The sequence below is a fragment of the Chenopodium album genome, chromosome 1, assembly GCF_948465745.1.
Source record: "Chenopodium album chromosome 1, dcCheAlbu1.1, whole genome shotgun sequence".
Classification (NCBI taxonomy): Eukaryota; Viridiplantae; Streptophyta; class Magnoliopsida; order Caryophyllales; family Amaranthaceae; genus Chenopodium; species Chenopodium album.
The window spans coordinates 4922727-4940764 of NC_137834.1; the positions used below are offsets into that span (position 1 = coordinate 4922727).

At 30.4% G+C, this 18038-nt stretch overlaps 1 protein-coding gene across 1 annotated transcript; it reads right to left on the reverse strand.

Annotated features, from left to right (window-relative positions):
* Positions 1–450: 450 nt before the first annotated feature.
* LOC145637642 (putative pectate lyase 5) lies at positions 451–2823 on the reverse strand. The gene is made up of 4 exons (XM_081688836.1): positions 2669–2823; positions 1529–2272; positions 1239–1377; positions 451–877 (listed from the first exon to the last, which is right to left on the reverse strand). Exons 1-4 carry the CDS (start codon positions 2776–2778, stop codon positions 656–658), a joined length of 1215 nt encoding a protein of 404 aa, XP_081544962.1. The 5' UTR covers positions 2779–2823; the 3' UTR covers positions 451–655.
* Between the last annotated feature and the right edge of the window lie 15215 nt (positions 2824–18038).

The window sequence follows — 18038 nt, forward strand, 5'->3', positions numbered from 1 at the left end:
TGTGGATGAATGAGGCTCCCATTTATATACGAAGTATATGTGGATGGATGGATGAATGAAATGAATGAAACTATAGTTATAATTCCTCTGTTTCATACCATCGGACTGCTTGTTTATCTAGTTACTTTCGATGTGATCGTGTTAACTTTAAATGCCAATGCAATATCTTCTAATTATTAACCTTATGTGCATAATCAAACACTTATATGGGGATGAGGGGAGAGCTAATTTCCTGTATATGCCCTAATCTTTTGTTTAGGATTGATATCATTATGATAGTTAGTAGATGGTTTGGTCGAGGGTGTCCTTTTGTGAGCGTTTATTATTCTTTGTTGATTCGCTTGATCTAGGGATAACGTTGTATACATCTAATCATCTGTGCTAAATGAATCTTGAACTACAAATCGAATTTGGAGACAAATTGCAGGGTTAGCAATTGTGAAAGCAGTCTTTTGGAAAGAAAAATCACTCTTATAATTAAAAATGAGCTTTAACAACACATCTGCTCTTGCTTCTTAAAATTTCTTCAGAAGCAGGCTGAAGTTGTGTTAGTATAATTCTACTCCGAAAGAGGGTAAAATCAATAATTTTCACCCCTCCCCTTTTAGATAAATACAATTGGGGGAGCTTAGTACAATACAGTAATAATATTGCTCTAGCAGCGAGCGCCTTTCTTGCAGTTCAGTACACCAGCTGACATGGTGATCGATCCTACGAACGAAGAAGATCTTGCGCTTAAGCTGGAAGCCCTAGCATAGCTTGAGGAAGACCCTGCTCCTGAAGAAGTGAAGAAGGCTCCATTCAACATTAGGTCTCCTTGTGATCTCCAATTCCATTTTTTCCATACACTTTGTGGCCACTCTTCTCGTTTTGTTACCTACAATAAATATTCAACCAAAGCTAGCAATCCATTAACAAGTTATAAATATAAATATTTTATCACATCGTATAATATCTAGATTGGTAATTTATTATTTAGCCCTTAAACCGGCAGACTTTTTTTTTTTTTTTTTTAATATGATTTTAAAATGTACAAATACTTTCTCCAAATCAGTTGTAACAATCTATGACCTATCATTTTAAAAATATCAAGAGTTATGTATATGAAAACAACTTCTATCAAATTTTGGTAATTAGGTGTCAAGTTTGATCTCTATCCCTAGTAAACACTAGTTTATAAAATTTGGACATACTTGAAAAAACATAACTTCTAATTTGAGTTTGAAGATAAAAAATACCTCCTTGTTATTTGGGTCATTAGGAGCAAGGAATCTATTGCCTTGGCTGTTTATTGTAGGTGCTGCACTTCCTCCAATTGCATACATTTCCCAATGTGTATAGTCATTATTCACCACATGAAAGTACCCATGTCTACACCTGCCCAAGTTCCCCATTTTGCATAAAAAAGTTAGCGTTCACCTCATACAACTGTCGCATTATAAGTGTAAACTAAATCAGTAACGTGACAACTAAATCCAAACAACACACTCGAGAAAAAGAGACAACAAGAGAATTTTAGAAGCTTTACCTCGGCATCCGTTGGACCAACCCTTCACCAAAATGGTTGAAAGCTATAGTAACTTGCATATTCTTATCCCTAGTTAAAGAATCACTATGTCCCAACAACATAACCTTGTTATGGTGGGTCATATAATTATTAGAGATTGTTATGGCAGTTGAACCACGAATAGCATCAATTAAACCATCAGTACAACTAGAGAGTGAACAATGATCAACCCAAATATGACTCCCACCAAAGATGGACACACCATCACCGTCCGATATCGTCCTCCACCCGTAGTGTGATGGGGAGTCCCGCACCATAGCATTCCCTCCACGCTTACAATCATGTATATTTAAACCATGTATTATAATGTTTGTAACATATTGTATTGTTATGCATGGACCACCAGCAATATGTACACTGGCCCCTCTACCGTCAATTGTCTTAAATGAGTTCATCATTAATTCTTCCTTTAGTTTGATCACCATGTCATGAGCAAATATGATCCATAATGGCTCATCTTGGATCACACCCCACCTTAGGGTTCCGGGTTTAGGGTTTACTGGATCGTCCCCCTTGTCCGTGACCACGTACATCTTTCCGTTTTTGCCCCCGAGAGCACCCTTGCCAAACCCTATGGCACAATCCGCTAGCCGTTGGCGGTTCTTAAACCACTTGTGGTCGCACCGCCAACAGTCGTCGATCGGGTTTCCGGTCCCACATGATAGGTATCCCAAATTCCTCCTTGTAGTTGCATTAATAATTTTCCTACAACATTGTTATAAGAGAAAAAATGTGTTACATTAGTGTAAACTCATGTACATTCATTACATTGTAAAATTTCCCCCCAAAAAAAAAGAATGTATATTGTAGGTGTAACATTCTATATTCAATTGAACTATTAGTATATGTATTTACTTTATTGTATGAAGGTACACTTTTTTCAAAAAATTTGCAATTTTTAGAGAGTTTTACTTACGACGAAGTTTTTACTTAAAAGTGTATACAAAAGTATTTGTAAACCAAACGACTATCAGCATAGCTGTCAACTTTCTAAAATAACAACTTTTCACGTTATTTTCATATGAACCAAACGACCACTAAGTATTGCATTATGTGTGATGTACACGTTTAATTATAAATTCGAGAAGTATAAGGACATACTCTTGTACTTCACGTGCTACTAGTTCGGGATCTTTAACATGGGAGGAGTGGATGAAAATGGGGGAAAGAAGAGAGATTAAGAGGAAGAGAAAGAAGAGATGAAATGCCATTTCTTTATTTTATGTGAGTTTTGAACTATGTAAGCAAGGAGGAATAAAGGGTGTTTATAAAGAATTTAAAGAGGGTATAGAAATTGGTGAATTTGAGGAAACTTGATTGGGTATATAGATTGGGGCCCATGTTACTTTTTTGGTTGCTAGGATACCACAATAAATTTAGTAGTTTTGGGTTTATGGGCCACCTAGGAGGTTGAACACACCCCAAATTAGCAATGATATGCTTAATTAGCTAATTAACCTTAATACAATGTGGAAATGATGTAGAGTTTTATGAAGTTAGGAAGTTAGTTGCATTGACAATGATGCCAAAGTTGTTACTTTGGAGTTTGGATAGTTATATGTTCTCACTGATGCAAAATAGAAATTAAGCTTATTTGTAATAATTATTGTAATGATATTTCATTATGAACTACGAGTACGTGATATTCGTTTATGTTTGTGAGGTGTTAAAGATTTGTATATTACTTATTAAAATGGTTTTCTTTCAAAAAAAAAAAAAAAAAAAACTTATTAAAATAATTTTTTACTCTATTATTCCTACAAATTAAAATTTTATGTGTAATATTCATATTAGTACTTGCTTGTTAACTTAAATTACTTACCAATGGATTTTGATAATCGAAACGATAAAATTGTATTTTTAGTGCTTCAAAACAACACCTAATATTACGTATTGCATTAAAGTAACAAGATGACATGAAGAAAATACGCAATGGATATTAAAGAATCCTAGTAATTCAACACTATAGTACTTAAATCTATTGTGCCTCCTTTAGCTAATTTATAACGGTTAATGAGAGTTAGTGGCACAGAAATTGTGCATCAATAAATGAAAAATTGTAGTAGTGAGTATAAATTACATGAGATGATATTGTATCAACAAAACCAGAAATATTTATATCATGGTTTCACCGACACTATGTATCCTTTGAGCCTATGTCTGTCCAAAATTTTTATATGATAAATTGTCTCATCCTATAATAAATTCTTGTTATTTATTTTATGTTTTTTTAAAAAATCCATGTATTATTTTTATTCTTCCATGTATTTATGGACCAGGAAAAAGAGCTACTTGTTAGCTCGGAGTATTTACTTCTAGTCGATCTTCATGTCCACATTATGAAAGTCACAAATGAAAGTTCAAATCTCAAATATTTTAATTTTTAAGTATAGCAAAATCTATATATGTTTGTTTAGGACCGTATTATTTAATAGAGCCGAGATTACAATGATAGTTTAAATTTTGTTCAAACTACCTACTTAACACTATTTAATCTATTACTTCGTATATGTTATTTTTTTGTGTTCCACCTGATTCACCTTTTAATTCGGATTCGGGGTGGTTAGGTTCCAGTCCCCTCCCGATTGTTGTTGCGGGGGATCGAACACGAGTCCTCCCTATCAAGTGTAGTCCTAATCACCACTACACCAACAACCAATTAGTATATAATCTATTATACAGTATGTGAAAGCATATTATTTTAACCAATAAATAAGAGTGTTATTATGTTACTCCTAAAATTTTTAGAAAACATTTTTTTTCTTGGTGAAAGTCTTATGAAATAATGCAAATACATAATCTAGAATAAGGGATGGCATGTTCTACCCATGTGCCCTATGTTCTCCTTTTGGACTTTAGACCTTCACAACAAACAAGAGAAATTTAAAGAAAAAAAGGCTTTTTATTTTTCAAGATTGTGTTCGATTGGTGTAATGGTGTGTAGGGATATACCCATATACGTAAGTACACTGTCTATAATATCACTGAAGATAGATAAAGATAAATGAATGTACTCCATATGTATTATGTACATGGGTATCGACTAATTTGACCCGTTTATCTTTTGTTACTCGATCGAAAAATCCTAAATGTCGCAAATGAAGACCCTCACTAAAAAAATTGTCTATGTGCAGTTTAATAAGGTCAATATACGGAGTAGCATGTAAGAGAATTAAAACGGTAACAAGGAGCCTGTTTTCTTCATATTATTTTCAGTTTAATTTTTAATTTCTTTTGCTTATAAAATATTCCGTTCACTTCGATTCAAATCAATTCAGTCAATCAGAACTGGCCCTAACTTATATTTTATTTAGGTGTAGTAATTTTAAAGTAAGTAAAAATAAAATAATGGAGCAATTTTTAACTGACGAAGATAATGATGTACCGACACTCGCTATCACAGAACCACTATTCTAAAAGTGGTGTCTCACTCCACGTCAATGCAGGAAACTCTGGCCAGTATTTTATGCAGAAAATGCAATATGATGATACAAAAATTATTTAACGGCCTGTTCATAGCTTGTGGGGCAATATAATGGGGCCAGTAGCGTGGCAATTAATTGTAATTGAACTTCAACTTTGGTACTTTTGGTACATTGTAGGGCAAATATACAGGCCCAAAAAGAAACTGTTATTTTAGCTCTGGCTAATAAATTATATTATAGGGCCTTTTTTACTAGTTTGTGGGGGTCATTAGATATTTGGTATTTTTTGGGGTTAGAGAGGCAAAATTTGGATTTTAACCTATTGTATGTTTTGACTTTTGATGATTAATATAATTTGATGTTATATTGATAATTATGAAAAGTACTTTAAAATAAGATCTTAATTAAACCTAGGTATTCAATATTTGAGTTGAACTTAATTTAATTTAATTAGGCTAGTTTAGGCACATGACTTGTACCCTTCTTAAAGACCATACATTTAATTATGCCGTTTGACTTTTGATTGAGTTTTATTGATATTTAATGTGTCATATATGATTTAATGTAAGAGTCTAAACAATCATTAAGTTTGACATTCTAAGAGTGAGGAATAACACATGTGGTTAGAGTTTTCTCCTGGTTTCAGAAAATTCTGGGATCGATTCTCACCCCGGTCTTTTGTGACTCTAAAAAAAATTAAGTTTGACAATCTTAAAATTCTACTTCTTTGTATTTGATGTTTGAAGGTTTTTCTATTCAAACATATTGAATATAGCCATACCAAGCTAAACTTGTTCTAGTGGTAAGGATTGTACCTTCCAACCTTGAGATTGAGGGTTCGATCTTTACTAGAGACACTTAGAGGATGAGAATCCTTTAGGGTTCGATCAAAGTGTCTGACCTGCAAATGCCAGACCAAAAAACCTTGAGGGTTAAGATACGATTGGGGTCCTTCTCCTAATCATAGATGTATCGTGTGTGGCACATAAAAAATATTATCAAGATGACACAAATGTAGAACGTTAACACGTCAATAAACTAGGTTAGGTTAGTAAGTTTTTTTTTTTTTTTTTTTTTTTTTTTTTGACAATATAGGTCAGTAAGATACTAACAAATGAAGAGAGCAATAAAAATGGAAATCAGAAGGCCAATTTAGACGAAAAACTTAATGCTAACAAACAAATAAAGAGAGCAATAAATTGGTGAAAATTTTAAGGTACAGCAACAAAAAAACGCGGAAAGAACATGTAGCAGTTTTTTAAAGAACATAAAGCCGTTTTGTAAAGAACATATAACTGTTTTGTAAAGAACATCCAATTTTAAGTTTTTTTTATACATCTAAAGAACATCCGTAATGTTTATAAAGAACATGAAAATATTATGTAATGAACATTATTTATGTATATTCACCATAATTAAAAAAAAAAAAAAAAATCAAAGAACATTTCACAATAAGTAATTAACATTATATCACAAATAAAAGTACATTACACTAATAATTAAAGAACATGAACATATGTTCTTTTCACTCTGATCTTTTTAATATAAATATGTTCTTTTTACTTTAGATATATGTTCATTACTTTTTAATAGTATGTTCTTTTCATTACAACGGTATGTTCTTTACATGTGTGTAATATGTTCTTTTCGCAAAACAATTGTACAATGCAAGGTACCCACGCCTGTAGGAACCACACATTATGACCTCAAAGGTTGTAGATAGATTGAGAGAAAATTATCCTAGATGTTATGTAGAACAGTATTGGAATAATAGTGATCATGTATTTTTTTTTTTTTGAAGTATACATTTGAACATCATATTAAGTTTTTCGTCTAAATTGGCCTTTCGATTTCTAATTTATCAATTGAAAATTTTAAGGTACAGTCGCCTGTACCTAGCAAGGTACAGACAAAAAACGCGAAAAGATCATGTTGCAGTTTTTTAAAGAACATAAAGCTGTTTTGTAAAGAACATATAACTGTTTTGTAAAGAACATCCAATTTTATTTTTTTTATACATCTAAAGAACATCCCTAATATTTATAAAGAACATGAAAATATTATGTAATGAACATGATTTATGTATATGCACCATAATTTAAAAAAAAAAATCAAAGAACATTTCACAATAAGTAATTAATATTATATCACAAATAAAAGTACATTACGCTGACAATTAAAGAACATGAACATATGTTCTTTTCACTCTTTTTTAATATAAATATGTTCTTTTTACTTTAGATATGTGTTCATTACTTTTTAATAGTATGTTCTTTTCATTACAACAGTATGTTCTTTACATGTGTGTAATATGTTCTTTTCGCAAAACGGCTGTACGATGCAAGGTACCAACGCCTGTAGGAACCTCACATTGTCAATAGGTCAACCAAACATTTCTTGTGGGTATTGGCTGTTTGAGTGTTTGATTAACCTTGTTATAGTCCAAGCTAAGGTTTGTAGGAATGACTAATTTCGATTCCATTAAGAGAATATAATCTGATAATCATGCATCTCACAATGATATTAACACTTTTTATTGCAAGATAACTTTAAATGATACATAGTTGTTTAGTTTAAAAAAAAACAAAAAATAAAACCTATCTATAGATAAGATTAAGTATGTGTGAAAATACATAATCAGAAATTAATTTATTTTAAGTAAACGTGTCAGATCTGTCTCTGAAATTTAAGGGGCTCAGAGCGAAAACTTAAAAAAGGGCCCTAAACAATAAAGCAAAGAAATATTTATTTCATATACTCGTAAAATTCACCAACAAAATTTTTATCCCCTTATATTATTGTTGCATTTTTAACTCGATTTTTTTTTTTTTTTTTTTTATTATTTTTTGAGTCACTGTATTGAAATTTGGTAAGGTGCCAGATGAGATCCCTAGAAAATAACTCTTAGGAATAGTGTGCTACCAACTATACCCTCAAAAATATGTAAAAAATTATATACAAAAATGTATATTTACTTTTTTACCCTCATTAATATGTTTACTCTCATTAATATATTTAACTAGATGAAGCCCGCCATGCGATGCACGGTTTGTTTGAATTTTTTAAAATAATTTTTTTAATATATATTTATGTGCTAAAATTTGTTATATATTTTGATAAAATTCCTGATATCAAAAGATAATATTTTATATTTAATTAATTTAAACCGGGAAATCTCATTCGTCAATTTTGCTTACATGGCTGACAGGGTAAAGTCGTATCCCCTAATCAAAAATAATTACCTAAATCACTAACTAAGGTAGATAGGGAAGTAAGGTCGATCTCCACAGGGAAACAAGTCTTTTTACTCCTAATTAATTATTATAATCTAAATTATTTAAGTAACCAATATTTATGATTAAGCAAGAAACTAACTACTAAGGTTGAGAATAGGAAGAAAACAATATACGAAAGGATCTAGGGCATAGGTTCACCAATAAATAATACTTCAGGGTAAAACATAGTAATCAATCATTGACATTGCATAAATAACGTGATTAACAGGCTCTCGCAATTTATTAATCAACATAGATCTAACAGACTCTCGCAATTTACTAGATCTAAGTTCTTATTGAAAATAGTCTTTAATATCAAATTAACATTTGCTCGATTCATCAATTTAATATTGCCATACTTTTACAAGCCGCAATTGTAAAACATTAAAACAATCCAATAAGAAATCATCATGCAATACCAATAATCAATAATAGTCAATCATCAATGCATCAATTAACCAGATTGTAAAGGGCTCTCGCTACGTATTACAATCACACAATTAATTTACCGGTATTAAATCTCATCTCTCGAATCTTGACTTAACCATTTATAAATTAACTTGCCTATTGAAACTAGACCTAAACATTAATTCTCATCTCTCGATTCTTGAATCAATATTGTCAAACTCATGCATAAAAGATAGGCCTAATCTAGTCACAGAGCATTAAATCAATCAATAGGAAATTAATCTAGCATTGATAATCAACAACAATAATTTACCCCTTCATATTATTTATTAGATCCCCATAAACCCTAGAAATTAAACTACTCACACATATTAAAAACTAAACTTATCAAAGTAATAAAATAAATCATGGTGAAAAGATAAAAATAAACAACTAAGATTAAGGGAGAAGAAATAAAAGAGAAAGTAATACTAAGAGTTTAATTAAAAGGAGAGAGAAAAGTTAGAGAGATAAAGAGAGAAGAAAAACTAAACTAAAAAAAGAAAACTAAAAACTAAAACTAACTAAAAAAACAAACTAAAAAAAACAAACATAAACTAAAGCTACCAACCTCCCTTTTTATAAGAAAAGTCAAAGGACTTTTATTCCCACTCAAACTCCTCACCAAACAAATTCCTTTAGCAAATAAAGACGTGTTCAGCAAAGTAAGGCCCAAGGATTTGTAGGCCCAATATCTTAAATAGCCTAAGTGAGTCGCTGATTATATCTTCCCGATCGGGCCATGCCTCCCCCGATCGGGCCCGGTTAGCTTGGGCTGCAAGCTGGGCTTCAAAGCTTTACCTCCCTTTTGTTCTTGGACTTGGTCTTTTAGAGTTCATTAGCCCAAATTCATTCGCTTGTTTGATCCGTGATATAAGAACTTGTAAAATCTTGGACCTTCTCTTGTATCAAGCCCTTAATCACCGGATTAAATTCTCTAACTCGGCCTTGGGCTTAAAATATACGGTCATTAAATACGATCCGACTATAATATTTTCGTAGTGGCTCAATAAGCTCAGGAATTATCGTAATTCTGCAAATTCCTACAAAATAATACCAACTCTACAAAAACACTAGAAAACTTATATTAGTAATAAAAATAGCTCCGTAGAGATCAAATAAGCACAAATATGACCGTGGGACGGGGAATAAAAATATATATAAAATAGACTTATCAATGGCATTTGAATTATTTAATTCTAAAATAAAATAATAATCTCTTATTTGATTGGCTACAATTGGAATTTATAACCCTACATGGCTCGCTAAGAAAATTAAATCCTATGTGGCTCTCTAAAAACTCGGGAAAAAACTCCCCTTTATATATATACTAGATGAAGCCCGTGCGATGCACGGTTTGTTTGAATTTTTTAAAATAATATTTTTACATATATATTTATGTGCTAAAAATTGTTAAATATTTAGATAAAATTCCTGATATTAAAAGATAATATTTTATATTTAATTAATTTAAACTGGATAATCTCATTCGCTAATTTTGATTACGTGTCAGTTAAATTATTTAATTCTAAAAGAAATTAATAATCTCGTATTTAATTGGCTACCACTAAAATTTATTATCCTACGTGGCGCGCTGAAAAAATTAAATCCTACGTGGCTCTCTAAAAACTCGTGAAAAAACTCCCCTTTATATATATACTAGTTTTGTGCCCCGTGCGATGCCCGGGTTGTTTATTGAATTATAAAATAAATTTTTAATCTTTATACGATTTGCTAGATTGTGAAGTATATTATTCTAACCGATTAGTATATATTATAAATGTATGTTTTACGCTTTGAACTATTTCCTTTGCCTAAAAAATATTATGATACAAAAAATAATTTATTAATTTTTAAGAATTATAATCTAATAATTTTTTTAATAAAATTATAATTGAATTTGAGATCTATTTAAATCTATCCAACGTGGCGCGACACTTGGCAAAAAGTTGGAACGCCAAGTGTCGCTGTCTCGTGACCTGGCTAAAAGTTTAGCTTTATATATTAGTTATATGACTAGTCTTGTGCCCCGGCGATGTCCGGGTAGTTTATGGACTTTTAAGATAAACTACGTATTATAGTTCAATTTGATTGAAAATAGAATTCTAAATTAACTCTTTTTGGTACAAAGTCAATCTATATTTATCCAACGTGGATACTTGGTGAAAAATTAAAATGTTAAATGATGTTGTCTTTTGGCCTAATTATAAATTTATTATTTGATATTTTATCAAAAATATAACTCTAAACTAATAATCTTATTCTAAAATTCTATCCTATAGAATTTTTACCTAATTTTTTTTTTATCTTATGAAATCTATCCAAGGTGGCGCGACACTTGACAGTTTTTTTATCACATGAAGTCTATTTAAATTTATCCAAGGTAGCGCGACACTTGGCAAAACGTTAGAATGCCAAGTGTCGCTATTTCGTGACCTGGCTAAAAGTTTAGCTTTATATATTAGTTATATGATTTGCTACAAAGTTAATCTATATTTATCCAACGTGGATACTTGGTGAAAAATTAAAATGTTAAATGATGTTGTCTTGTGGCCTAATTATAAATTTATTATTTGATATTTTATCAAAAATATAACTCTAAACTAATAATCTTATTCTAAAATTCTATCATATAGAATTCTTACCTATTTTTTTTTATCTTATGAAATCTATCCAAGGTGGCGTGACACTTGACGGTTTTTTTTTATCACATGAAGTCTATTTAAATTTATCCAAAGTGGCGCGACACTTGGCGAAAAGTTAGAATGCCAAGTGTCGCTATTTCGTGACCTAGCTAAAAGTTTAGCTTTATATATTAGTTATTATTATATGATATTAGATTAGATTGGTTTTTTTTCATTAAACATACCATCAATTAATACAAAGTTTTTTTTTAACAAAAAATTGTAATGCCTTTTTTTTTAAAAAATAAAATAATTATAATGTTTTGTACTTCATATGTTATTATTATTATTTAAAAAGGAAAAAAAATTGTATGTACGAATTTTTATTCCTTCGTGGTTGAAAATTTTATAGTAGTCATTTGAATTATGACTACCATAATGTTTTCATGATTATATAGTTCATAATTAACATATTTTTTCCAAGTAATTAATTATATTACTTTATTTTAGGTATAAAATAGTATTATCACCAATTTTTTGATTGATCAAAATTTTAATTTCATTTATGTAATTTTTATTCTTATTTTATAGTTTCTCGAAAAATATTTATTTTATGTTGGATTAAAAAATTCAAAAAATATATTTGCGTTGTAGATATAATAAGACTAATTGTGACTATTTTATAACGTGAAACAATAAACCAATCATATTTGTATATCATTAAAATAATATGGTAGTCATTTTTCAAACGACTACTGTAAAAACATCCCCTTCGTGGTTGTTCTTCTTATATTTACAATTTTGTTGTCCTTTAATTACAAATATTGTTAAGGCTTATTAGCTTTTCAATTTTACATTATTTGATGGCACGCACATAAACAACGTGGAATTTAAATGACATTCATATTAAATAATGATATTTGAGCAGATGTTATCAAGAGGTATAAATAACTTTAAAATCCTAAAATCGAGGGACATTGATGATAGAAAAAAAATGTATTAAATATGGAGATAATTTAAGAGGAAAAATATAACTAAGTGGTTATTGCTTTAGTGTTAGATATATATATTAGATGGTCGTAGAACATTGAACTTACATTCTTAAGTTTATAGCTACAACGTACATTTCACATATTATTACTCCGTATGACCAAGCTAAAAAAAATCATTTGAAGAAAAATACGTTAAGTATTATTGAATCATGCAAATCAATTAAGAGTTCTAAACTAGCTTAAGATATGAAGGGATGCAAATCAATTAAATATTATTTAATAATAATTTTGAAATAACACTGTCAAACTTTTGAGGGTTTAAAAAATAATTGTCATTAAAGATTTTTGTGGCTTTTTCATACTTCTACAAAACCACTATATAGGCACATAAACCAAATAGTACGTATTAAAACCACCAAATCTACCACCCAAACCAAAGCTGTAACTACGCGCTAATACAACTTCTATGCAAGAGCTAACTCTTTTGCGCGCATCGCGCGCGTAGGATACCCTAGTAAAGAGAAAAGGAAAGGATAAAATTATTCGCCTGGTTATACGTATAATCAGGAAAAAAAAATATTATAGGTGAATACTTCTCATATTTTTTATTTTAGTTATTTATTAATTAAAAAATTATTTATTTTTTTATTTCCGTAAGAAAAATCTATGCAGGGGGCCACAAAAGGTGGGCCTAGAGCGATCGCTCAAGCTACTCTCCCTGTGGCGGTTCCAGTATGTATTTAGTAGGTTTAGCTGAATCTATATTGGATCTGAAAAAAAAAAGGTTTTTTTTTTTAAGAAAAATAATTAAAACAAGGGTTAAATACTAAACTATGCACCTATTTTTAATACTACAATGCACGGACCAATGGCTAGAGCTTTACCTTTTAGGTGAAAAGTCAGGGGTTTGAAATCCAAAGCCACCATTTTTTTTTTTTTTAGAAAATTTGAATTTTGATACCTCGAAAATGGACTCTGTTGAATTTTCGTACCCGTTTAAAACTTTTTTTTAACTTTGGTATCCATCAAAATGTAAAATTATACGTTTTGGTACTTACGTCCATATTCCATTAACTTTTCCATTGGTGGACCTTGTTATCTTCTAACCACCCCTTAGCCACCTTCTAGCCACCCCTTAGCCACCTTCAAGTCGGTAGCAACCAAGCACGTAGCCACCTCACCTCGCCACCATGACTGCAATCACCGTTAGCCGCCGAATTAACCACCAGCACCTCAAAATTGCACCATAACAACCACCAATTCACACCACAACAGCCACCAATTTGTGAACCAACACCTCCAATTTGCACCACCATCACCTCCAATTCGAACCCCAGCACCTTCAATTCGCACCACCAGCACCTCCAATTCGCCTCTCCATCACACCACCACCACTAAAATTACCCCTACAACACGCACCAGCAAAACCTACCTGAAACATCCCTACAATGGCCACAAAACCTACCTGAAACAACCCAAAAACCACCCGTTTTATGGGTTGTTTAAAAACCCTAAGCGAGTTTTGTTTTTCGGGTTGTTTTAAATTAGGTGAGTTTTAGGGTTTTGGGGGGCAGCGAAAAAGGGGATGGTGGTTGTTTCAGGAAGGGAGGAGGCCGACGAACAAGGGAGTTGTTTTTGGCGAATAATGGTGGTTGTTTTGGTGGGCAGCTGCTACTGTGCACTTGTGCAGTGGTTTTGCAGCTGTTGGAGCTGAGATCGAAGGAGGGAAAGGGAGGAGGTGGCCCCACCGCTCATCGGTTCTGGAGGAATGTTTTGGCACCAGCAGCCGGCACAGGGAGGGTGAAGGGTGGCTGACAGGGAGGGGGGGAGGGGCGGCAGTGGCTGGTTGGTTTTTTTTTTATTTTTTTAATATATAAATTAAATTACTACCTCCGTTACAGGTTATGTGCAACGAGACATAAAGTAGAGAGGGAAAATGTCTAATCGTTGCACATAACCTGTAACGTAGGTAGTATTATAATTAGATAATAATGGGTCTTATGGAGGAAAAGTTAACGGAACATGGACGGAGATACCAAAACCTATAATTTTACACTTTGATGGTTACCAAATTTTTTTTTTACTACAATATTACAAATTATATAGAGCTTCAGCCTTCAATTCGTGAGCTTCTCTTCATCTCTCGGAGTATTGTTCAATACAAGTTTTTTTTTTTTTTTTTCGTTTTTTGGTTTTGTTTTTAAGTTTTAAATTGTTAATTATTGTATACTTTTATTGTTACTTAAATATTTGAAGTTGTGAGTGAAGCAGGAAGTTCAATGTTAAAATGTATATATTCTGACATTGTATTTTACAGTTTGGAGATGAAAGACTTAAAGTATTTTGGAAAGAACGTGTGTCAAAATTGCAAAAATCGTAGAAAGTTGAGTTCAATTATAATTTAGTTAAGGATATTTTTTGAAAAACTACCATATAAAGCATTTATTTTTGCGAGAAACTACATAATAAAAAAATATATTGTAAAAAACTACCTTATAAAAGGGTAAATGTTGTAAGAGACTACCCTTGGTCGAAAAGTCATCATTGATTTTTATTTTCCGGCGTTGACCACATAACGTACCAATTAAGAAGAGAGGAAGGAAAGGGTGAATTAAAAGTCACCTGATTGGCATGTGATGTAGTCAACGCCGGAAAATGAAAGTCAACGATGACTTTCCGATCCGACCAATGGTAGTCTCTTACAACATTAACCCTTTTATAAGGTAGTTTCTTACAACATGTTTTTTATTAAGTAGTTTCTCGCAAAAAAAGTACTTTATAAGGTAGTTTTTCACAAAATGTCCTATAAACTTTTTGTTATTGTTGTTGTTTGTTACGTAATTGATATGTATTGTGCACACTCAAATTAGCCAATGCAAATTTTATTTTGAATTGTGATATTTGATATCTGTATTTGTTTGGAGAGATCGAACCCAAACGAGCAATTCCTGAAATTGCCACTGCTGAAAGATGCCACATTGGAGCGAGGTGGTGAAGACATGACTAGATTCACCTCCACAACCTAATACTTTAAACAAATATCTACTTCAATACATCAATTGCTTAAGATAAAAAAGTTTATATATATAGGGCTTTGCTCTAAGTGGCAACATTTAAAACGAAACATTATTTCAAGATCACTTTCAATCAAATACTATACATATACCATTATTTTTTTCTTTTTATTTGAAAAACAATTTTAATTTGTCAATTTTTTTTATTTAATTTAATTTATTTCGTAGAAAAGCTCTCATTTCCATGCCCATTATTTCAATTAGCAAGTTTATCTCATCTCCATCCCAATACTTTTCAATTCATATTTAATCACCTATATCTACAAAACCTATCATAAAATCATGTGCTCATGATGAGTAGAACTTTATTTATTTAGGAAACAAGAAGCAATAATAGATGTAAACTCAACAATAACACGTTTATTCTAAATTGAAAATATTTTGATTACTTAAAAAGTTATTGTTACTTGTGATAATGGCATGGATTTAATTTATTTATATGTGAAAGAGTGTGTGATCATAATTTTTGTTGCCTATGGAAGAGTGGTATTCAAATATCAACAAAATCTATTTTTAAATTTATTAGTACAGAATAAAAACTAACCTAAATATAAGAAAAGAAAAGCATAAAATCTCATTTAAAATAAAATTTGTAAAACGACATTTTGAAATAATAATAAAACAAAAGGAAAGGGAAGGAAAGGAAAAGAAGAATAGCAATGCGAGAGAAAGAAAAAAAAAATCATGCTTATTAAGTAAAATAAAATAAACACTTTGTAACAAAATATACTCGAAATATATATATATATATATATATATATATATATATATATATATATATATATATATATATATATATATATATATATATATATATATATATATATATCACAACATGTGTCATACACATTTTTATAATAATTTTACAATATTATTTCAATATTCGTTTATTAGAAAATACATGCAAAATAAATAGTTGCTATGGTAAGTATGTAACACAAGTAGTCACCTAAAAAGATATAAATTTTTGTAATTACATAAAAGCGCGCACATATATATATGATTATATTAAATTTTTAATTCAATTAAAAATAAAAAATCTATACTTATATACTAAAGTAATGCCCATAGTTATCCTTAAATTACTCGTAATTGTAATTTTTTTTTTAATGAAGTTTGTTACTATATATCTGAGAAGTTTTGGTTTTATATTTAGAGATTGATAACTAAAAAATATAGTGCTAAATAATAAGAAATATTACGTAATAATATAAAATACTACTTATGATATTATAAAAAAAAAAAACTATTAATGTTATGGTATATCATAATATTTATTTTTTTTAATGTTTTTTTTTTACTTGTTATGATTTCGTTTTGTACAATTTCTAATCTAATATATATAAATAAAGTAGGCATTTTTCGGGAGCATTTGGCACGCCACATAAGAAAAGGTATTATTTCGACCAATGAAAAATTAGATTAATAATTTATTTTAGAATTAAAAAATTTACTCGCCACCTAAGCAAAAGTGACGAATAGGATTTAAGAATTTTGACACATAGGTATTGAATAATTAAAATTTGAATTACTTTTAAAAACCAATAATTATTTTTTCTAAATATAAAAAAAATAAGGGAAATTCTACATGGTGGCCTCCAAGTTTTTATGTTTCTACGTGGAAGACACACTTTTTTCCAACTCTCTCAAGTGACACTATGGTTTTGCAAAATTATATATAGTGTCCTTTTTTGGGTTTATGGCTAACTTTTATAATTAAAATGGTTATCCTTAGGTTTTTTGGTTTAAAAATTAATTAAATAATATTTTAAAATTAAAAAAAAAAAATTAAAAAAAAGAATTTTTTTTTTAAAAAAAACACCCCAAACCCACGACCACCCTCCCACCACCACGACCACCCTCCCACCACCCCAACCCCCATACACCACCGGCGCCCATAATCCCTTTTTACCGCGCGCCGGCGACCCAGTCCCCCATCTCCACTGGCGCCCAGACTCCCATGTAGAACCCGTGCATAGTACATGTTTTGAACTATTCTATACTTATATACTAAAGTAATCCCATAGTTATCCCTAAAGTACATGTGGCATCATCTCATAAAAAAATTTCTCGCCAAAAAAATTGTTACTTTTTTAAAAAAAAAAAATTGAAATTTGTTACCATACATCAAAGAGAAGTTTTGGTTTTATATTTAGGGATTGATACCTAAAGAATATAGTGCTAAAGAATAAGATTTATTACATAATAATATAAAATACTACTTATGATATTATCAAATGGTATATCATAATATTTATTGTGCTTTATTTTTTTTACTTCTTATGATTTGGTTTTGTACTAATAAAACGAATTATAAAATGATATTGTAGAACAAGGGAGCCCCAGTAATCTCACAGATTAACCTTCTAGTATTTATCTCCTCTCATAACTTTATACATTGAAATCTGTGCCACTCTATTATTTTACTTTTATCATTATTGAGAGGAAATAAATTCACACATTTATCTCAGAGACAAACTTGAATTTACCCATGTAAAATCGTGCATAGCACGGGTTTTGAACTAGTAATATACTATTAATATGTAACTAGCCCAAGTTCAGTAACAAACTTTTTTTTCAAATTTTCAAAAGTATTAATAATTATCTTAACAAACTTCTTCCTTTTTGTAAAAA

Coding starts and splice junctions, on each gene's coding strand:
- LOC145637642 (XM_081688836.1), bottom strand. CDS start 2,778: ATGGCATTTCATCTCTTCTTTCTCTTCCTCTTAATCTCTCTTCTTTCC. Junction 2,273..2,668: donor GTAGCACGTGAAGTACAAGA/GTATGTCCTTAT, acceptor ACAATGTTGTAG/GAAAATTATTAATGCAACTA. Junction 878..1,238: donor ATGACCCAAATAACAAGGAG/GTATTTTTTATC, acceptor TATTTATTGTAG/GTAACAAAACGAGAAGAGTG.